General features: G+C 45.2%; 1 protein-coding gene across 1 annotated transcript in view; it reads left to right on the top strand.

Moving 5' to 3' along the window:
* Positions 1 to 201: 201 nt before the first annotated feature.
* Positions 202 to 24,103, top strand: part of LOC147707490 (CD109 antigen-like) — a 911,073-nt gene continuing 887,171 nt past the window's right edge. Inside the window, exon 1 of the mRNA XM_086926507.1 lies at positions 202 to 516. Within this exon, the coding sequence (XP_086782633.1) occupies positions 452 to 516 (65 nt within the window). The 5' untranslated portion in view covers positions 202 to 451. The remainder of the gene's footprint in view (positions 517 to 24,103) is intronic.

Below are 24,103 nucleotides of genomic sequence, written 5' to 3'. Positions count from 1 at the left end.
AGTACAAAATAAAAAAAGTTGGAAAACGTGTATCTGCACACAACTCACTACTCAACACGTCACCATGTAATCTGTCCAGAATACACCAGTTTCATGCTTTAAAACAAGGTTGGGATGTGAGAAAATGGTATCCTCTATTCAGTGGGATTATAGTTATGATTGACAAGGAGACCGAGAGGGGAGGGGCAGTCGCCGGTATGTGCTTTGGAAAAGCAGTGTATTCCCTCCTACCCCTCCTCTGCGCTGCATACCCGTCAGACTGTTGCAGCTGCGCTGAGGGGCACAGCGTTTCTACGTTTTCGGGCTGCGCCTCAAAACGACTCGCTCATTTTCCCCAGAGCGCCCGTTCCCTGCCTCCATCCTTGCAGCCCTTACCCAACGGGACCGCATCGCGGAAGAAGATTTCTGCCGTCCAATTCTACTCGTCAAGAACAGGGACTTTACTGGCAAGATGACATCCCTCGCAGGCCACCGCGTCCTCTTGCTAGCAACTTGGGTTGCCGCTGCAGCAGCACGGTAGGCACAGCTCGGTCTCCAGAATATGGGGACTTCAGGGGTGTATCGGAGATATTTGGGAACGTGAATAGCGGGTGTTATAACGTCTCTAAACACTCTCCCGCGGGTGTACTCAGCGACTTAACCCTTCTCATCATCCACAACAGCTGAGCAAACGCCCTCTCTCAGTAGTTCTGCCTCCTGACAGTTACACTGATCTGTGTCGTATTCAGATAGCCCTTTCAAGTAAACAGCATCCTTGTGTTTATTGGCATCTTGCATAGCTGGGGTCCGTACCGAGAAGCACAGCGCACATCATACGTGTGTATTCTGATGTACATGAATCCTTTTTTTTTATTTCAAAATATTTTTATTGAAAATAATTTTTACATATACAAAAACAAACCGTTTGTCATATTTCTTGGCAGTTCCGACAAATGTGTGCTGTTGGCTTAGTGGAGCCCGAGAGAGAAGAAAAGAAGAGAGAAGAAGAGGAGGGATGGGGGGGGGATTGATATATGGATCCTTTTAATTAAGTCCTCCAAATTTAGGAAGAAGCGAAGAAAGACTCGCCTGTGATGTATTGCTACTAAAGTTAGTCGTAGAAACATAGGCTAATTATTTAAAGCGCTCTCTGCTGTCATCGCCAGTTATGTTCAGGTCAGGGTTTCAAATATTGGAAAGGTCCAGATTATAAATGAAGGTGCTTCAAATGGAATTAAAAACTTTGGTGTGGGATTAGGGGGTGCAGTGGAGAGGTATAGAAAAGGGGTGTGGCCAAACATTGGAACTAAGGATCGTTTCCAAGAGGCGTGGTCGATGTTATTAAGAACGTGGCTTAAACATGTCAGCTGTCTGATTGGGGCGTGATTCAAAGTTAGTTTTTAATACTGCCAGATATAAGACTCGGCAGATCCCGCCCCACTTAAAGTATTTACATGTGGGCGGGATAAGAGTGAGGTATTTACCATACCCAGTAAATCTGATTCGCGGAGGTGAGAAGGATTGGTAAAGTCCATGTGGGGAGGGCCTTTTCTTTTCTTTCCCAACATGGTACCTACCCCGTTGTCCGTAAGTTGTCCGTAAAATGTTGAATGCGGAGGAGGAAACTTGTATGTCTCATGAATAATCTCTTCAGTGCAGTGAAACTCCTTTCGAGGCTTGCATCAGATGAATTTTCTTTTTTTTTTAAATCTTGAGATGCCAGTAAAAAGCTTCCCTCATGTTCAGAGATTGTTTTTACTTGTTTTCTCACAGTTTGGAAGGCAGCACGCACGAACAGCGCTGACATCGCACGGTGTGAAAGTGAGCTCAGTTGGTGAAAATAAGCGCTGTCTGCTTTCCCTTTGATTAGCGCTCACGGTGTATATCTCATCCCACCACCCCCAGAGCACTGATCCAAGGGGGATAGTACAGTTAGGAAGGGGAGGATATTAACTCACCAGTGGTACCTCCCCTAATGGATCCCTGCTTGGGGTTCATGCAGCAGGGTGATATGCAAGCAGGGATCCAACCATTGAACACCTTTGAGGGGCTTATACAAAAAGAAAAACATGTTTTTGATATGTGAAAAGTAAATAAAAGTAATTGATTTATTCGAGATTGAAAAAGAGGTCTATGGTATATATTGTTCGAGGTCAATACGTCCCACTTTTAAAAGAAACTGAATAGAGTGACAGTACTGGCAGTTATTTTGTTGGTTAGTTAAGTGAGGCTTGGCCTTACTGCTCTGAGCCCCAGCCCTGTGTTGGAACCTAGCCTATAAGGATGGCACGTACCCCCTTCCAAAAATACATCCTTTCCGCACCTCTGGGGAGGGTAATTGTCCTCAGGATGTGTCTTAGCACCTTCCCTGGGGGGACAGATTGGTGGGTTATCCCAATTTGCTGTCCCTTGTAGGGCAGAAAGCACAGCAGAACACCAGTGATTATTTTGTTTGACAAAAAGAATGAGCAGGGTGCTTGACCCCACTCCGAAAGCTTCAATAGTCTTTCTGCACCATCCAGGGATGCACATAGGTATAGTTACATTTGAACAGTCCCCGGGGAGCAGAAAGTGTGCTGGATGCCAAGGATACATTTTTGTTTTGAAAAAAGAACGAGTCAGGGCCATCCTTTCATGGCATTGAGCTGCACTATCCCGAAAGCAGCAGGAGTGTTTACTTTTGGGGGCTTAGAGCATCCACATGTCAAGCAGGAAATTTGGATTCTTTTGGGTGAGTTTTGACATATGAACCCCATTCGGTCACTCTGTGGTGGCGGTAAGACTAATCTATCCAAGGATGGATGGTGCACTGTCAAAATTGGTAAGATAGATATGTTTATTTGCACAATTCATTAAAATCATTGCAATTCATACAAAAAGGACATAAAAAGCACTTTCCTCTCTCAATTAAAAAGTACATGTTCAAAAAAAAAAGAAGTTCATAGCTAACACAGCAGAGGTTCGTGGGGGACATCTACTGAAAAATTGAGTTTATCTTGGTCTTGAATTTTACAAATCGGGCAGCCATCTGAGCTGAGTCCCCCTTCATGCACTCCTCTAGGGCTCCTTGACATGTCCGCACATTGAGAGTTCTCCAGATGGGGCACAACCAGAAAATTCGAAAGGGGAGTAGGATTCTACAGATGCACAAAACGTGTATTACATTTTCATCCCATTGCTGCAAAAACGACACTGAGAAGGCATATCTGCCATACACCTCCGTCCTTACTTCTATGCCATCAGGGGAATTAGGCCTAAACTTAGTCCCCTTAGCTGATATTTCACTAATAGCTTCATAGAGGATGACAGATATGGTTAAACCCAACCCTGCACCCCTGATGGACTGCTGGGCTTTCTGACCCCTCACCCTCCTTGGACAGACAGATAAGTGGTAAACACCTCAATCTGACTACCCAGGGTGGCTAAGAGTGCAGACGCTCTGATTTACGGTGGCAGGGTATGCAATGCTGCACCAAAACCTATGTTCTACACACTGTAATGGAAACTCAATCGATGTTTCCTAATCGGTCTCATAAGACGTGCCCAGCCACTGTTGGTGGTCCTTAATAAAATAAATGCACACACAGTAAGAGAGGCACATATATGGAGACATCCAGACACAATTCATTGGTTAGTTCATAAGCCAGAGTGAGGTCACGATGTCGGAGGCAAGTCAATCTTCATGTCGTCATCCATCCTTTTATTTAATGATTTGGGTTTATACAGGTAGATTGTGCAACACAGCAAACGCGTTTCGCCCATGAGGGCTTCTTCAGGGTGAGTAATGATCCAAAAGAATCCTGTAGGGTATTCGCCCAGTAAAATAAAGGAGCTCCGATCTCAGAAAAGGATTAATTTCTCAGGAAGGTCACGGTTGACAAAGGAAACGTATGGCTCGAGATCAGTAGAATCTGGAACCAGAGTGCATGACGTATCGTGCTAAACAACCATAGGCTATGTACAGCCGGCACAACTTCACTGTAACTTCTTTTTCTGGCTAAGAGTGCACCAGACCAGCAGAGGATACAAAGGTAGAACATTTATTGAGTGGGCTGCACTTCCATCCTAGCATTGGTCTCCCCCTACACCAGGCAATATTTCTGCCCCGAAGTAGAGGCAGAATGGGGGTTTTACCTCCTCTGTGCCATCCCATATGTTAAAACTAGCAAGGGTACCAGCATGTTTTCTTGCCTTGAGCACTCTATAAATGTTGAAGTATAGGTCTAAAGGTTACTTTTCCATACTATGTGACATAAAACTTAGGCACTTCCAGCTAATGGTCAAATGCTTACCACCCCATGTTCCCACACTTTTCCCAATGAAACACTGCCTCCTATGTGTGCATTTACCTAACACACAACATTGGAATGGACCAAAAGCATAATCATGTGAAGACCTCATTGACACCACATTGACTTCACACAGTCTGCTTCTGACCGGCTTCTACTGTGGGCGAGACGCCCAGACACACAATGGAGTACTATTTTTCTCAGGAGTAGTGTGATAATGTTGGATGGTAGGAATTTTATGGATCTCCGCATATTACGGAACTTTCCTGCACCAAAATGTGAAGGAATCTCATGTTGGTTTTTGGGCTATTCCTGTTGCAGGCGATGGGTCCAGCCACACAAGTGAGGTACCCTTTTTATCTGAAGACATTTAGGAATACACAATTATAGAACATATGTTATTATTATCAGTTAACATTCAGATAACTTTTCATAATAAACAGGCCATACCTATGGCATTGGGCATAACATTTCCCTGCCTACCAAGCAAGCATATAGCTGTTGAAATTGCTTGTCACAATAACAAGCTCATGCTTTCTTTACTGAGCATAAGGTTTTAAACAAGGCAAGCATTAGGCACACAGTCATGAATATGCAAATGTATGCAAAATTACAGCTAGCCAAGCAAAATACTATCTCTTGAAACAGGGCTTAACAAGTATTCTCTGAGTGCAAGAATTGTATACTCATAATTTGTCAGGGAGGGTAACCAACACCAAACTATTTGAGTACTAAGGTAATGTGAGATTCAATATAACAAAAAGCCTATCTGTAGGCTATAATTCAGAGTAATAATAATCCACCCTTAAATGGCAATGGTCTTGCTGGCGAGAAAGGGGTCAAGCTCTTCCTTATTTCAGGAAGCCAAGGCTTGGAAACAGGTCCCTCTAGAACTTCAGCTCCTTGGATCAGAACTTTATCTTGCAAAAACGGAAAACATGGCTGTTCTCCTCATGTTTGATATGGCTGGGCATGTTTAATTTCCATAAATCCTTAACACTGGCATATTTAAGAGAATAGCTCTCTGCTTAAAAAAACACTCTAACTAATAAATGCATTAATTGATTGATTCAAATGCGTTATGACTTTAACTGATGCTTTACACAATCAAATGCCAGGGCAACTGCCTTTATCATACATTTTTCATAATAAACAATCCTGCATATTGCCTTTATTGTGGATTGTCACCATAGCCAACTCAAGCCTGTTGTACTGAGCACAAGTTTTCCACATGGCAACTATGTAGCAAAATCACAAAAGGACAAATGTATACAAAATATTAGGCAAAGCAAAATACTGTCTCTGATAAGAGAGCTTAATAAGGATTATTGTAGTGTACATTTTCTATCCCCATAGTTTGTTTAGGTGGATCACCAAAATCAAAACTCTTGCCTACTATGATAATCTGTAAAATCCTATGTAACAAAATCCTTGCCCATATTCTTTAGCACAATGTAATATCCATTTGCCCTCGATCGCCTATTGCTTTTAACACATGCTCTCTGCTATAAATAAGTCCTACTTGCATGGTCATAACTTTTCTCATAAACAGATCCCACCTAAGGAATCTGACAAACCTTTTCCCAGTGAATTGATAAGGCTACTAGACTTTACCAATGTCTGAAGATTATATACAACACAGGACTACTGGTAAATACATAAACTGGCAATAATCAGGCGTACAGTTGCACATATGTAAAATATGACAGTTGGTAAAAAAAAAATACAATCCCTCTAATAGGACTTTATAAGAATCAGCATGGTGAAATTCTGCTCCCTTCGTGTGCCAGAGTGGACAACCAAAATCCTTGCTTACTATAGTAATCTGTGAGACTTCATGACTGAAACAGAATGTGACATCATTCTAAAGTTAGAGGTCCATTGGATTTACCATATGCTTTTCACAATAAATAAACCAGGCCTACTGCCTTTGAAATAACATTTCATAATAAACAGGCCATATCTATGACATAAGGCATAACATTTCCTTGCTCACCAATCAAGCCTATAACTGTTATAATTGGCATGTCACCATCACCACCCTAGGCCTACTGTACTGAGCTTAAGTTTTCCCACAAGGCTATCATCAGGCAAACAGTCATAAAATTGCAAATGTATACAAAAAAGTATAGTTGGCAGTGAAAAATACTAACTCTCCTAACGGGGCTTAACAAGGATTCTCACAGTGCAAATCTTCTATACTCATGATTTGTCAGCAGGGAAACCAACACCAAGCTCTATGCCTATTTAAGTAATCTGTGAGATACAATATAACAAACAACCCATCCCTAAGCTTTAGTTCAGAGTAATAACAATCCACTCTAATACAACAAGGGCCATGTGGGTGAGAAAGGGGGGACGCTCCTTCTCACTTCTGGCAGCCAAGGCTTGGAAGCAGCTCCCCCCAGAGCTACGGACCCTTGGTTTGGCGAACTTTGTTTCACAAGAAGCTGAAGACATGACTGTTTTCTCTTTGATGTTGCTGGGCCTGGTTAATTTCCATTAATCCTTAGCAGTGTTACACTCCTAGGAGTTGCTGTGTGCTTTACAAAATACTTCATTCATTTAATCATTCATTCATGCAAATGCCAAATGGCTTTACCAAATGCTTTTCACAATCTATATGTCAGACTTGTAGCCTTTATAATAACTTTTCATAATAAACAATTAGGAATATAGGCTTTATCATTGGCTTATTACTACAACCAATTTAAGTCCAATCATACTGAGCACAAGCTTCCCACATGGCAACCATCGGCATATGGTCATAATGGTACAAATGTATACAACATTACAGTAGGCAAAACAAAATACTGCCTATCCTAAGACAGCCTAACAAGGATTATTGTAATGCAAATCTTCTACCCCATAATTTATTTGGGTGAATCACTAAACCAACACCCTTGCCTAATACCGTAATCTGTGAAATCCTATATAACAAAATCCCTTCCTACCGGCTGTAGCACAGTTTAATTACAATCCATTCTTAAGTCTATTGTTTTAAATGCATGATTTTTACAATAATTAGGCTGTGCATAGTGGCTTTGTCATAACGTTTCATAATAACAAAGATCAAACCCATGAAATTTGGCATGACTTTTCCAAATTAACCAAAGAAGCCTTTAAGCTTTAGCATTGACTTTATACCTTACCCAACGCCAGCCTATTCAAATGCACATAAACTGGCAACCACAATGCATACATCTACCAATATATGGAAAAATACAGTTTGCAAAACAAGAGACAATCCATCTCAACAGGGCCTAACAAGAATAACCACAGGGGTCTTAAGAGTGTTTGGCCAATGCCAAAACCCTTGCCAACTATAGTAATGAGTGATATTACATGTAACAGACACATTTATGTAGCCTCTAAAACAGATTGGCAACAACCAGCTGTTAAAGGTTTACTGTTAAAGGCTTACTGGTGTTAACACATGTGTTTTACAGTTAGTAAACCTTTGTTATAATCTTTGATTATTAGCAGACCAGACCTATTGCATCAGACATAATGTTTTCAGCACTTCAAGCAGGCTTATAGCATGTCACAATATCAAAATTGGGCCAACAGATTTGAGAGTAAGCTTTTCCACAAGGAAACTGTAAGACCTGGCATCATTGGTGTGGTTTACCCCTTAACATTTTAACTTCAGATCTCCTGCCTTGCTGACTTCATTTTTGCTGGCCTTAGGACTTGGTAACCAGTGGTAAAGTGTTTGTGCTGTATCATTAAAACATGGTAGACTTGGCTTATACCTATTCAACATATTTATTTAATTGTGAGTCCCTAGTAAAGTTCCAATACCTGTGCACAGGGCCTGTAAATGAAATGCTACTAGTGGGCCTGCTAGTTACACAACTGGGCAACCCAATATTCCCCCAGGGAACTAGATAATCACAACACAGAAAAAATCTGTTCTGGAGGAATTATCTCTGCTCAGTTACAACATATGTTGGTTACTTGATCAAACCATACAAAACAAAGTAAGAAGCCGGGGTATTGCGATCACAAAGTTACTTATGTATTAAATATATAATGAATTGTACACAGTAAATACAACATATTACATGGACAAAAACAATACTGATGCCACCCACATGTTTACACAAATATTACTCGAATGAATTAAATCCAGGGATCATTGGAAAGTGTAAAGTCCTCGTATCCAGCTAGGTTAGTAAATCTTGAATTGCATATGATTGTATATTAATTCCAGAAATTATGTGAACTGTAGAGTGACGCAATAATTTAATTCTGTTCATAGAGATGAACCCGTCAAAGTTTCGGTCTCTTATGGCCACAGGGTCCCCGAGACCATCATAATACTCAGTTTTGGAAAATGCTTATCAAGAAACACTTAAATGGATTTCTCTCTGTACCCAAAGCACTCCAGTACCAATGCGCTCTACAACTCGGGTAAATATATTAATCTACATCTGGGCACTTTCAAAATCTGCATTGGGACACCACCTGCAGCACTGATTATGCCATCCACTTAAGTAGCACTTCAAGCACATTTTAGGCCTGCCAATGCTTCCTGTGTATGCCGTTTGAAACTGCCATTTCAACCTGGTAAAATGAAACTTTTGCCTGCCCAACCCTTCCGTTCTAATTCATACACCCCTAGGGCAGGCCCTGGACATCCTAGAGTGCAGGATGTTCTGTATTTAAAATGCAGGACATGCCATTTTTAGTTTTGCATACCCTGGTAGTGATAAACTCTCAAATTCGTTTTTCACTACTGCAAGGCCTACTTCTCCCATAGGATAACATTGGAGTTACATTATAACATTTAATAAGCTGTAATTTCCAAAATGGAAAAGGTAACCAGTTCATATTTGGTGTCTTTGGAACTGTAATGAAAAATCCTGACTTATGGTAAAGTCACATTTTAAATTACAATTTTGAAACAATCACTTTTAGAAAGTTGGATTTACCCTGCCGTAGCCATTTGGTGCCTGCAGCTTGTCGCTGGGTCACATGACTGGGTGTTGTTGATAGTTTGGTTTTGTGTATTCCCCCTAGACAGCAACACAAAATAGAGAGCTCAGGTGTGTCTGTTTGGGCCATCACTGGCAGGATGGGAGGAAGGACCTGGGCAGAACCCCACTTAGACTTGAATAAGCTGTATCCTGTCTCCACACAAAAGACTGCATACCCTATGTAGTTAATCTGGAGCCAGGGCCAGAGAGGCAGGGCATCTATATACTTCAAAGGCAAGCCTCTAGAAGCTCCTCCCCTCTCCAGAGGCTCAACTGTGTAAACAAAGAAGGACCTCAGACACCCCTACTTCAGTATACTTCTGGACCTATGGATACTCTGCCAGGAAGGACAGCTGTGCTGCTGAAAAGACTGCCACTTTGCTCGACCGCTGCTCTGAAGGACTGCTGCCCTGCTGTGCTTGCCTGTTCCTTGTTGCCATCTTGCCTGGGTGGAAGGGCTGGGCTTGGATCTGTTGAACCTAGGACCCCAGTGTGACTTTAAGGGCTAGTTTGCTTGCCCCTTGACTTGGGCATCAGAGACAGTAGGCTCCAACAACCTTAACTTCAGCACATGGACTCTGTCATCTGTGAGCCTATTCTACCAAGTGGCGCCTCCCCAGTTGTGCCTCCCCAGTTCTATTTCCTTAGAAGCTGGCTTAAGGTGCTGTACCAGCATCTGTGGATCCAGCAGAACCGAAACATCTTGTCTGCTGCATGGCACAGTCCCAAGCAGAACCAACATATCACCGCCACTGCTTCGGTCTTCCCTGTCGCAAAGATTCAAATCGAATGCCTCATTTGAACCAGAACTGCGCAACGCATCCTCGGTGTAGGCCCTGGGATGCTTCATCGACGGCAGCCTTGATGACAAAGTCAGACTGTGCATCGCAGCCTCACAGTTCCTTGGAACTGACGCATCCTCAAAGCTGGACTTCGTAAGCCCTCATCGCCGGGATCCTTGATGACGATGCAAGACCTCACATTGCAGCCTCGCTGCAACTCAGCACTGATGCATCGATTCAGCAGAGTGACACATCTTTGACATAGACCCTTCCAACTTTCTGTAAACCAGGATTTAAGGTACTTTGTTCAGCAGGCCTAAGTGGGTTCCTGTAGCCAGCCTGAACTTGTGACTTTGACCCAGTCCGGCGTGACCAGATATTGACAGTTGGGGCTTTGTGCTTTTTGGAACTATTTTCACCAAAACGTTTAAATTACATACCTCTGTTTTTGTGAATTTTAATTTTTGTCATTTTGTTTTTGTTCTATCTATTTAAAATCAATCAATATTTCATACTTGGTTTCGGATCCTTTTTATGTGGTATTTTTCACTTTATTACTGTGTGAAATGTTGTACAAATACTATACACATATCCTCTGATTTAAGCCTGGCCCCTCTGTGCCAAGCCACCAGAGGGTTGAGCAGAGGCTAATTTTGGGTTGGCTTGGGCCTCTCTCTGACAAGGAATGTGGTTGCTGCTTGGCCAGGGCTCACACCCCAAGTCAACCAAGAACCCAATTTCTTACAGCAACAATCAGACACACAGTCATACCATTAGAAAGGTCTACAATTGACAGTTGGCTAAGCAAAATACTGTTTCTCCTAAAACAACCTATCATTCTCACAGAGCAAACCTTCTATGTCAGGTGATCAACACCAAAATCATTGCCCGCTACGGTAAGCTGTGAAATTCCATGTAACAAAATACCAATATTTAGGCTTTCATATAGAGTAATAATATTGCACACTTAAATACCTATCAACTTTAACATATGCGCTTCCTAATAAATTAATAAATACATTGGGCCTAGCACTTTTATCATAACATTTCCCAGTCAAAAGATCAGGCCTAGATCCATGGTCATTGGCTTGACACCTGTTGGACATTGGCCTTTCAGCAGGGTCACCCCTATACCTTTTGCCTTCTTCCTCTCCTTTTTGCTGAACTAAGTTTTTGCTGGCATTATGATTGTGGGGACTTTAGCACTGCAAACCAGTGTTAAGTCCATTTGCTCTATGCTTTCACCATAGTAACATTGGCTTATCCACAGTTGGCATATTTAATTTATTTATACGTCCCTAGTAAAGTGCTCTATATGTAATCGGGGCCTATAAATTAAATGCTACTACTTGACCTGCTGCAAAAAGAACAATTGACGGACCGAATGCTGATCAATGTCAAACTGTCTCCCCAGTACAGAGATCTGAGTCTACATCCATCAGTTTCTTGCTCCCCATGCAATTCCAGTTGAAACCCAGCCATATGCAAATCAGTTTTTACCCTATTCCCCATAGGAAGAGTCCAGCCTGAACTGCCAGGCCAGGTTCTGCTTGGACCAGAAACAAGCATCCTAGGACCGGTTTCGGGGTTTCACCCCTCATCAGCCAGGCTAGCTTGATTCAGTGGCATGGAGAGCACAGGAGTCACATCTAGGCATACCCTTCCCACTCGGGTGACAAATGTTAAAAGAACAATTGATAAACAGAATGCTGATCAATGTCAAATATTCACCCCAGTACAGAGATCTGTGCATAAATACATAATTTTTTTGCTCCCCATGGAATTCCAGTTTAAACCTAGCCATCTACAAATCAGTCTTCACCCTGTCCCCCATGGGAACAGTCCAGCCAACTGCCAGTCCAGGTTCTCCCTGGATCAGAAACAAGCATCCTGGCTTGGCAGTTCGGTCTGGGCTATTCCCACGAGGCACAGGATCAAGACTGATTTGCATATGGCTGGGTCTGAACTGGGGTGGCAAAGTGAGCTAAAGAATGATGATGGATTCAACCCAAATCTGTGGCTGGGGTGAGAGTCTGAAAAGTTTCCGCACTCTATCCATCATTTCCTTGTGTTTATTAGTAGACCTGCAGCACTGATTGTGCCACCCTCTCAGTAGCCCTTTAAACATGATCCAGCCTGCCATTGCACAGCAGGTGTTTGCAGTTTTAAAATTCCATTTCGACATGCCAAGTTAACTTACTTGCCAGGCCCAACCCTTCCTTTTTATTACATGTAAATCACCCCTATGGTAGGCCAAAGGTAGCCACATGGGCAGAGTGCAGTGTATTTAAAAGTTAGGACATGTACCCATTAGTTTTATGTGTCATGGAGGCGAATACAAGTACATTTGTTTTTCACTACTGCAAGGCCTGTTTCTCAAATAGGTAAACATCTTTAAATTGTAATTTTCCATTGGGAGTAGATAAAACATTTGAGTTTTATGCCTCTGGATTCACAATTTAAAAACACATCTTTTAGTTAAGTTGGTTTGTAAATTGTAGGTCTGAAAATGCCACTTTTGAAAAAGTTATAAACTATCAACAACATGCATGCCAGTACTGAATCAACAATTTATAATCAATTAAATTCTTCAAACCACACTCGACACTCATTGTGATTGAAAAGAGCTAGTTTATTTCCTTTTTAAGTGAATTCTGAAAAGAGAATTGAAAACGTATTTTAAAATTTTTTGACAATATTTTTCTTAACAAATCTATTCAATGATTTCATGGACCACAACACAACTCAACTCACACATGTTACCAATTACATGTAATGTGTACACATAAAATTTTAACAAAATTCAACATTAAATACAAAACCAATTTGGGAGTTAGGATTCCACACACAATTAGAAAATGATAATAACTACATACACGTGAAAAAAATAATCAGAACAAAAAACCGTGGAAAAGCGCAACCAGAGAGGTTGTGATGTTTTTTTTTCTCCAAAAATACCTGTATCCTTTTTACTACAACCCACGTCTGGGCAAAGCCAAACAGTGTGGTATCCAGTTAAACCTAGGTAATTCAATTAGATAATTGTCAATGTATTTAAGAACATGAATACAAAAAGAAGTGACTAAACTGCTACAGATTACATGAAATTAGTTCTACACATTTTGAACCCCTAAATTCCTTTTGGGGGGTGGGGGGGTACTCTTCAGCACCTCAAACTGAAACAAAGCTTGGGGGAGATTAGCCAATCTCTACTCCAACCATGGATCTCTTGGTTATTCCACGTTGGAAAAGTGTTAATTTGATAACTTTGATTATACTCTGTTATGGAAAAGATTGCAGATTGGAGCACTGGTCTTATTAGCACTGAAAATGTATTGGCCAGCGTGGTCCAATATTGGATGTCTTTATTTGATACCCCTTGTTTGGATACTTTCTTGTGAGCCCATATGGCAGGGGACCGGCCTCGTTTCTCCGATGCGTTCCACACTTCTGTGTTCTTGTGGGGTGATAGCTGGGCTTTGTGCTTTTCCTCTAGACAGTCATATAAATGGAGCATGGGTGTGACATTTGCATCCTGATGGCCTATCATCAGGCTGATGGGCCTTCTTGAGGTAGATTGGGAGGGAGGAGCTGACGCTTCTGAATTGGGCTTTGCTTGTCCCCACACAAAGAGCTACATACCCCCGTGTAGTGTGACTGGAGCCAGGGCAGGAAAGGTAGTGACCTTGTGATCTTCAAAGGCCTCTTTGAGTTTCCGTCACTTCAATGCACATTTGGGTATAAATACTGGGCACTTGACACCACCAAATCAGAACTCTACTGGAACCAAGGACATTCTGCCAGGAAGAAGAGCTGTGGGCTGTTGGAGGGACTGCAACTTTGCCACTTGCTCTGCTGTGTTGGCCTGCGGATTGCTGTGCTACAGGAGGTAATGCCACTTTGCAACTTGCACTGCTGTGTTTGCCTCATGCCTGCTGCTTCTTGCCTGATAATGAGATGGGCTGGACCGGCTCTCTACATCCTTGATTCCAAGATTCTCCAAGGGCTCGCTAGCTTGCCTCCTGTTCTCTAAATCCTCAGGGTCACAAAAGACGTCTTGAAACTCTGCTGGTGCTGCTGGCCTCTGGCATCTGTGAATCCTACCCTTGCGTGAGGTGCCCCCTTCCAGTCCTGTGCCTCAGAAGTGGGTTTCCAGCTCTACAGTCCCATTAAATCAAGCTTTTGAGCTCCTCGCGAACGAGCCCATTTGATCTGGAACAGTGTTGGTTACTCAAAGGATCAGTGCGAACGGGCACAAGTTTGTCTCTTCACACAGGAGTATCGCCGATCGTGACCGCGAGGCCCTAGCCATCTGTCTGCGATGCCTGCCAGCTCATCACGTTTCACAGACCATCACCAGTGATGCTCACCATGCTCCCAGCAAACTCTTTCCCTGTGAACAGGACTCTTGGCTCAACTTGAGAAGGTAAAACTTCAGCGGAACCTAAATGGAACTATATCCAACCCGCACACCATTGCAGTCGGTTTACCTCTTGAGATATGGCCCGATATAACGCGACCTCAAGTAACCCTTTAGTGCTCCTGACTTCTAAGCACTGTTTTTTAATTTAATCTCTAAAAATTCATATCTTGACTTCTACGTATTCGATTCAGTGGTGGCCTCTGCGCTATGCTGCCACTGAATCCAATGTTATGGATCATTAGAAGTTAATATCATTTTATTTTTTAGTATCGCCAAGTTAGGGTGGGGCTTGGCTCCCGTGACATGGGGTGGAGGAGTGGTTGCTGCACTCTAAAGTGTGCATACCGGTTTGGCAGGCCCTCTTTGCCCGGCTAATCCATCATGCGCACTTTGATGTTCTCCACCCAGGCTTCATTACAGCCTGGGTGGAGAACATGCCCAGGCTCTCATTCCCCATCTGTATGCCAAACAATGGCAATCAGACAAATTACAACAATGCATTGCAGCTTTGTGATTGGCTTTGGGGAACATGGGTGCTTCATGGTTAAGAAGCAGAGGAGAGACAAAGTGCGAGAGATGGAGCAGAGACGCGACGATCAGGTAAGTGAAATTATTTTCCCGTCCCCACACTCCCACCCCTCCACCCCCATACTGTACTGGCCACCACTGATCGTATTATTGTTGTTTTGGTCTTGTTTTAATCAGACAAATATTCTCTGTTTTTAAACTGATCTAGAGTCTTTTCATAGTATTTTTACTGTGTTGCTATAATTAAAGTGTGCACAAATACTTTACACATTGCATCTTAAGTTAAGCCTGACTGCTCTGTGCCAAGCTACCATAGGGTGAGTACAGGTTAATTTAGGTTTTGTATCTGACTTACCCTGACTAGAGTGGTGGTCCCTACTTGAACAGGGCACATGCCTCGGCCTAGAGACCCATTTCTAACACCACTATAACCTACTTAGTCCTGATCTATAAATTAAAGAAAAACTTTTCACAAGGCAAAACCTGCAGTACAAGCAGTAATTTTAGGGGCAGCACACACATTTGGCTCAATCAAAACCTGGATTCAGTGGAACCAACATATAGTTGGAGCCTAAGACTTTCTCTCAGTAGGAATCTGAAAGCTCTTTTTGTTGATCACTTAAGGTCAGGCGACACGTACACTGTCAAGCCAGACCTAAAAATCCATGTGGATTAATGCAATCCTGGGCTCTCAATGAAGATGCCAGAGAAATATAAACATTTGCATTATTTAGTTATCAAAGACACTCTAATAGAATTATAATGCCATATGTGTACCCCTGAAAATTCAACCTCAGGACGCATGATGAATAAACAAAATCATCACCGCTACAATGAGGGCAAGCACTTTTTTGTGGAAGCACACAACTTCTGCTCAATCAAAACGTATGCTCTTAGCTACCACCATATGGGTGAAGCCAAATGCCCTCTCTTGGTAGTGCTTCTTAAAGCCCTTTTTAGGTGGATCACATAATGTTGCACTGTCAAGCCAAAACTAAGTAGTTATATCAAGAAGGCACAAGCTCCAGTATCCATTTGAATTTCAAAGGCGATTAGGGTAATCTATGTATTATAGTCTGATATTTTGCAGTTACAAGACGATTAACTTTTTTATTTATTTTCAAATGTGACTGCTTATTGCTTAAGATAATTTGAAATATATGGACAACTGAGTAATACGAGGTTCAGCTTTTGTATAGTTCATTGTAGGAAGGTGGATATCTGACTATGGTTACCCCCAAACTTTTTGCCTGGTGTTTAGCTGGTTTTTGACTTAGTTGGCCTGGGATCCTGCTATTCAGGGCCCCAGGCTGATTGCTCTCTCCTTAAAATGGACTCCATGTACCTTAGGTGCATAACACAATTGGAATTGGTTCACCTTATAGGCCCCTGTAACAGTGTACCATAGGTACCCAGGGCATAGGTGTAGCCAAGGCCTACCAGGGGCTGCAGCATGTATTGTGCCACCCCTGGCCTGGCCTCCATATTTGACACAACTGGCTGATCACTCAGCTGGGGTAAGTTGGTGTAATCACCTCTTACTTAGGTACAGTATGCCTGTGCCTAACCCTAAACTGGACACATATGTCCCTATCAGCCACTCCTATGGAAGGCCTCATCAATCCTGGAGGCAGAGTGCTTGGAAATATGTGAGATAGTGCTCTAGCATGAGCTGAGCCTGTCTGCAGCTGTCGGGAACAACTCCCTAAGCCGTTCCGGGATATTGCCATACCATATACTCTTAAGTGCATTATAATCCTCGCGGTTAAATGCTATCTTTGGTTTGGCTTTATCAAAACATGTCGAGTAAGGTGTCATACGAATTGGAATACTATCCCCTCGCCAATTCTGGCGACGGGGATAGCATTCCACCCTTCTAGAGGGACACGACATGTGTGTAGCCTTAACCCCGGTTAAAGTTAAACAGAGCCTCAGCTTCACAAAATGGACGCTGCCACCACAGACACAAGTCTGGCCTCCTGCTGCTGACCGAAACTCGGCAGATGGTGGCCTGGACAAAGGGTTTCCTGCCTTGGGAGGTGCGAGCACCACCCCAGACAGGATTTTGTATATTGGGTAGGACAGGGCTGAATAGAATCAGACATGCCCGGGGCACACAAGGTGTCCCCGTGCATGGGCCAGCCCAAACCGGTTTGGGGCCTTCCAGCCCCAGTCCTGGCGCGGAGCTGGACAAAGGAAAGGGGGTGTAACCGCCCCCCTTCCTGGTTCCTCCCAGAGGAGGGACCTAGTAGGTGATCCACCCCCCTAGATTGGAATAAGAGGGGGAGCAGTGCCATTGCACAGCAGATCATCCCGAAATCAACTTAAAACTAAGAAGAAGACTGGACTTCGACATTCTGCTGCACAGAAGACTGAAGAAGAATCTCCCTTGTGGCCAAGGAGTGACCACCCTGTGAACACAGGTACCAACCAGCAACTCGACGTCTGCTTTGCCGCCGCCTCCCGCCGGAGACCGAGCCCAGAGCCCGACAAGAACCAGACTCCCAGACCTCTCAGAGCCCGATCCACAGTCCCTGCGAAGAAGGGACCCGTGGAGGCACCGAGTGACGTGGGACCGGACCTCTTGAAAGACACCCGAAAAGCTGACTGCGCAGCTTCTGAGGCATCCTCGACGTTGTGCTTTGGGGATTGAGAACCCCCACCACCGAGCAGCCCTTGCACCGAAGATCAGCCCTCCAGCATCTCCACGATCTGCGTGGGGCCCTTTTGCATTGTGCCACTCGACGCGCCATCCCGGCCACTAGCCACGTGGTCAGCGGCCATCTTGGCGACGAACCCGAAGATTTAAACAGCAGGTCTGGTTGCTCCAGACCTACCCAAGCTCCTGTGAAAAGGAGCACCCGCTCTGACCTTGCTGGTCCGAGTGAACAGCATCTTTCAACTTCTGCGTGGCTTGCATTTGCCAAGGCCTGTTTGCTCCGATCAGGTCGCCGACACCGCCAACAGCGAGAAGCCTACGTGGGACAGCTCGTGACCGACTCCTGGACGTCCTCGACCCCGGGTATCCACGTGGCTGCAGAAAGAAGCTACCCGACAACGCCTGTTTGCACCCGACATCACCTGGTTCCACTCTGGTTCCACGGCAGTCACTGGCTAGTGACTTTGAACACTGTCCCCTCTGCTTTCAGGTCTTCACATCTTCAGATCCACCCTTGGATCCACCGGAACTCTTCTCATCGAGCCGCCTGCAGCATCTTCAGCTCCAAGCACCATCGACCAGCGTGACGAAACCCGACACATCTTCGACCCTGTGCACCCGCTTCCTGTGGGTGAGGTAACTCAGCTCCGCCGGTGCTCCTGCACTGGTACACATCCCAAGGGCCTGTGTTTTAAGTTTCAGCTCCGTAGGTCACTCGGAAGGTTCCTAACTTTCTAACTTTGTGCCTTTTACGCACCATAGACTTTGCATTGAGAAGTGCGTGCACTTTGAACACTGCACCCGAGTCCCGTGGGCCTTTTCCGACTTAGTTAGCTCCAGTCTCGAATAGCTCCAGCGATTCCCAAGGCCCTAGGCCTCTTCACTTTCCTCCTGGTATCTCTTATACCACTTTCTTAGTATATGGTTTAGGTGGCCCCTAGGGCTCATCCATATTGTGCAACTTTTGTGTATTTTAAACTGTCTTGTGATTTAACGCTTGTGCTTCTGTGCTCATAAAGAGTCCAGGGGATTTTATAGTTAATAAATCAATATATATTTTCAATATATATCTGTGTGGTGTCCCTTTCATTTGGTATTCAAGGGGGTTGTGTATGGTATAACAGCTGGCTTCACATGCCTTTCAGAGTTTAGCCTAAGACTGCTTTGTCCACGTTACCACTAGGATAACTGGTCTACAAGGTTGAATTACAACCATCATCATAAGGGTTGCTTGGCATGGTACAAAGTGATCACTAGAACTAGTGAGCATTATATACCAGGCCAACTTCTCACATTGGTGAGCAGCGGATTGGGATCTGAGCTTGCTGTTGTTTTACCATTACAATCTTTGAGATTATCATTTGAAAGATCATACAGGTACCTGCTAGGTACATATAAAACAAGACTAGTATACTTAAGTTCTACTGAACTTAGTTGTTGTAGAGTAAAGGGAGTAGCACACCCTAGCTACAACTACTAGATAGGTTTAGTAGGTAAACACCAGTGTAGGTAGATTGCAACACATCCACCCACACTAGAGCAATGTCTGGAGCAGAGGGGTCCAGTGGACTTACTCCTGTTGAGAGTGACCCTCCAAGGGCACCATCCAAATTTGCTATATTTTCCTTTAAGGAATTAAGACAGCTTTGTGTCTTAAGGGGTCTGAAGACAGGGCCTTCCCCTACTACAGACCACCTAAGAGAGCTCTTAGACCAGTCTGAGACTCTAAAGCCCTCTAAAGCAAACCCCACAGGGGATGCTGAAGGAGGCCATCCTTCAGAGGATGACACTGTAGACACCCCTGCCCCTATCATCCTGGTAGATGAGGAAGCCTCCACCACTGGAGCTCCTCAGGTAGATGTAGAGGAAGAGGAGGAAGAGGAGGAGGTGGAAAGCAGTGAGTCAGATGATGACAGAAATAGTCAGGTGCTGGTCAGTAGACTGAACCAGGCTAACTTAAGCTTACTTGGGAATGAATCAGGTAACAACCCATTCAGACCCCCAGGTGGACTTAACCAGGAGCCTAGGAGGAGAAGGATTCACTCAGGTGACTCTGACAACTCCCATGCTTCTAGAGGTTCTCATGGTCACTCCAGAAGGAGGATGACTAGCCCTCAGAGAAGGGAACATGAGACCAAATTGAGAGAATCTCAAATTAGAGAGGCTGAATTGAGAGTCCAGAGACAAGAGTTAGAGATTGCCCTGGCCCAAGAGAAACTTGCTAGAGCAAGACAGCCTAGAGAGAGTGGATTAGGATCCACTGGTGGCAGCAATATCCAGAAGGATAAAGACAGGTCCTTTGATACAAGAAACCTGAGTAAGATTGTGCCCCCCTACAAAGCTGGGGATGATATCCACAAATGGATGACTGCACTTGAGAGAGCCTGCATGGTACAGCAGATCCCTCAGGAGCAGTGGGCAGCAATCTTGTGGCTCTCCTTTGAAGGTAGAGGCAGAGACAGACTCCTCACAGTTAGTGATGAGGATTCTAGAAACTACATGGTCCTGAAGAGTGCTCTGATTGATGGGTTAGGCTTAACCACTGAACAGTACAGGTTAATGTTCAGAGATACCCAGAAGACACAGACTCAGGACTGGTCTGAATTTGTTGAGTGTGCCACTAAGGCTCTGGAGGGCTGGTTGCTGGGAAGTAAGGTTACTGACTATACAGGATTGTATAATTTAATTATGAGAGAGCAAATCTTAAGTAATTGTCAAAATCAGCTTCTACATCAGCACCTGGTTGACTCTGATCTGACCTCCCCACAAGAATTGGGTAGGAGGGCAGACAAATGGGTCAGAACCAGGATCAGGCCTAAGAACCAGGGTGGTGACCAAAAGAAAGAGACTACCAAGCCTCAAGAGAAGGGTGGGGATAAAAGTAAGGAAAAGACTTCCCCAGGGCCCCAAAACTCCAAGAATGGGGGTGGGTCCCAAGACACTTCTACAACCCAGAAAAAGCCTTATTGTCATACCTGTAAACAGGTGGGGCATTACAAAACAGATAGCTGTTGTCCCAAGAATGGCAATAAGGAGAATATACCTCCAGGTAAGGCTCCAACACCTCCTGTCACTGTTAGCAGTGGTCCCCCAGGTGGTGGGAACACCCCCAAGAATTTGGGTGGGTTTACTTTTGGAGGACAGGTGGACTCTGGCCTATCCAGGTCCCCTAACTCAGATACTCTTGTCTATGAGACTGGCATGGGGTTTGCCAATTTCACAGCTTGCCCAAACACTTTGAGCAAGTATAGACAGGAGCCCCTCATCAATGGTTTGAAAGTTGAGGCCTTCAGAGACACAGGGGCTAGCATCACCATGGTGGCTGAATGTCTAGTCCCCTCAAGGCAACTTTTACCTGATGCCAGATATCAGGTGACAAACATTGATGGCATAGAAACCAATCATCCCATGGCAGTAGTCAATCTTAGCTGGGGAGGTGTCACTGGCCCAAAGAGAGTGGCAGTGTCAGCAAACTTGCCTGTAGATTGCCTACTGGGTAATGATTTGGAAATCTCAGCCTGGGCTGAGGTTGAACAGCAAACCCATTCTAGAATGGTAAATCTCCATGGAAAGGTTAGTGGGGCTGTAATGGCTACAGCCCCAATTCAAGATGTCCTTCCTGAAAAGGTTGGGAGGGCTGAGCAAACCTCAGCCCCATCTTTAGATAACTTCCCTCCTGGAAAGAGTAGCAGGGCTGTACTGGTAACAGCCCATACCCAAACTGAGTCTCCTCCTGAAAAGGTTGGAGGGGCTGTGATGGCCACAGCCCAAACTCAAACAGATACATGGGTAGTGAAGCCTTAAATGATGGATCACTCCACCCAAACAGAGAGCATGGAGGAGGAAGAGAAATCTCCCCCTCACCAGACTTTAGGAAAGGATCAGCCTCCTCAGGGAACTGATCTTACCCCTGATGAAGGAACTGTCCCAGAGGTTGTTAGGCCTGGCCTGACAGAACCTCTGATGGCAGTGGACCCTTCTCAGGAGGGACCCAGTCTGGAGCAGGTAACCTGCCCCTCTCTACCTTGCCTTACTCAGCCCAGGGCTGCAGAGGACAAGAAGGACAGTGAGACCCAAAGGGCCCCCTGTCAAATAAAGCACCCCCATCAACAGATTAGGGGCACCGAAACTAGTAGCCCTAGTGAGGTGAAAACTTTAAAAACTCCTGAGGGATCCCCCTTAAAAGTAGTTAGGGACCTCCCCCAGATGGATATTGTTGGGCACAGCCAAACCTGGGACCAAAAGGCCCCAAACCTGACCTGTCCCTCCAGTAAGCCAAACAGAGGGACCCAGCCTCCAGCTTTAGGTAGCCAGAGGTTGACCCTGAGAGCACAGTGCAACTCAGTCAGAGAAAGAAAGGCACACATGGTGGAGAGTGATTGGAGGAAGCTGAGCCCTACAGAGGAAACTCACTTCAGTACTCCATCCCAACACCAGCCTTTGACTTTGCAAAGACACACCACAGGTAGAGATTCCCTATGGTGGAGACCCTCAGATGCCCTTAGGGTGAGGGATTGCTTAGTGGACCATGAGACAGGGGGTTACCAAGCCAGAGCTGGTACTTCCTTATATGGCCACTTAGGCAATATAGGCTTACCTGGTCAAGGATAGCCTTATCTCCTTTCGTTTGGGGGGGAGTTATGTAGGAAGGTGGATATCTGACTATGGTTACCCCCAAACTTTTTGCCTGGTGTTTAGCTGGTTTTTGACTTAGTTGGCCTGGGATCCTGCTATTCAGGGCCCCAGGCTGATTGCTCTCTCCTTAAAATGGACTCCATGTACCTTAGGTGCATAACACAATTGGAATTGGTTCACCTTATAGGCCCCTGTAACAGTGTACCATAGGTACCCAGGGCATAGGTGTAGCCAAGGCCTACCAGGGGCTGCAGCATGTATTGTGCCACCCCTGGCCTGGCCTCCATATTTGACACAACTGGCTGATCACTCAGCTGGGGTAAGTTGGTGTAATCACCTCTTACTTAGGTACAGTATGCCTGTGCCTAACCCTAAACTGGACACATATGTCCCTATCAGCCACTCCTATGGAAGGCCTCATCAATCCTGGAGGCAGAGTGCTTGGAAATATGTGAGATAGTGCTCTAGCATGAGCTGAGCCTGTCTGCAGCTGTCGGGAACAACTCCCTAAGCCGTTCCGGGATATTGCCATACCATATACTCTTAAGTGCATTATAATCCTCGCGGTTAAATGCTATCTTTGGTTTGGCTTTATCAAAACATGTCGAGTAAGGTGTCATACGAATTGGAATACTATCCCCTCGCCAATTCTGGCGACGGGGATAGCATTCCACCCTTCTAGAGGGACACGACATGTGTGTAGCCTTAACCCCGGTTAAAGTTAAACAGAGCCTCAGCTTCACAAAATGGACGCTGCCACCACAGACACAAGTCTGGCCTCCTGCTGCTGACCGAAACTCGGCAGATGGTGGCCTGGACAAAGGGTTTCCTGCCTTGGGAGGTGCGAGCACCACCCCAGACAGGATTTTGTGTATTGGGTAGGACAGGGCTGAATAGAATCAGACATGCCCGGGGCACACAAGGTGTCCCCGTGCATGGGCCAGCCCAAACCGGTTCTGGGGCCTTCCAGCCCCAGTCCTGGCGCGGAGCTGGACAAAGGAAAGGGGGTGTAACCGCCCCCTTCCTGGTTCCTCCCAGAGGAGGGACCTAGTAGGTGATCCACCCCCCTAGATTGGAATAAGAGGGGGAGCAGTGCCATTGCACAGCAGATCATCCCGAAATCAACTTAAAACTAAGAAGAAGACTGGACTTCGACATTCTGCTGCACAGAAGACTGAAGAAGAATCTCCCTTGTGGCCAAGGAGTGACCACCCTGTGAACACAGGTACCAACCAGCAACTCGACGTCTGCTTTGCCGCCGCCTCCCACCGGAGACCGAGCCCAGAGCCCGACAAGAACCAGACTCCCAGACCTCTCAGAGCCCGATCCACAGTCCCTGCGAAGAAGGGACCCGTGGAGGCACCGAGTGACGTGGGACCGGACCTCTTGAAAGACACCCGAAAAGCTGACTGCGCAGCTTCTGAGGCATCCTCGACGTTGTGCTTTGGGGATTGAGAACCCCCACCACCGAGCAGCCCTTGCACCGAAGATCAGCCCTCCAGCATCTCCACGATCTGCGTGGGGCCCTTTTGCATTGTGCCACTCGACGCGCCATCCCGGCCACTAGCCACGTGGTCAGCGGCCATCTTGGCGACGAACCCGAAGATTTAAACAGCAGGTCTGGTTGCTCCAGACCTACCCAAGCTCCTGTGAAAAGGAGCACCCGCTCTGACCTTGCTGGTCCGAGTGAACAGCATCTTTCAACTTCTGCGTGGCTTGCATTTGCCAAGGCCTGTTTGCTCGGATCAGGTCGCCGACACCGCCAACAGCGAGAAGCCTACGTGGGACAGCTCGTGACCGACTCCTGGACGTCCTCGACCCCGGGT

The sequence above is a fragment of the Lissotriton vulgaris genome, chromosome 6 (genome assembly GCF_964263255.1).
Source record: "Lissotriton vulgaris chromosome 6, aLisVul1.2, whole genome shotgun sequence".
Lineage (NCBI taxonomy): Eukaryota > Metazoa > Chordata > Amphibia > Caudata > Salamandridae > Lissotriton > Lissotriton vulgaris.
This window is presented reverse-complemented; position numbering and strand designations above follow the sequence as displayed.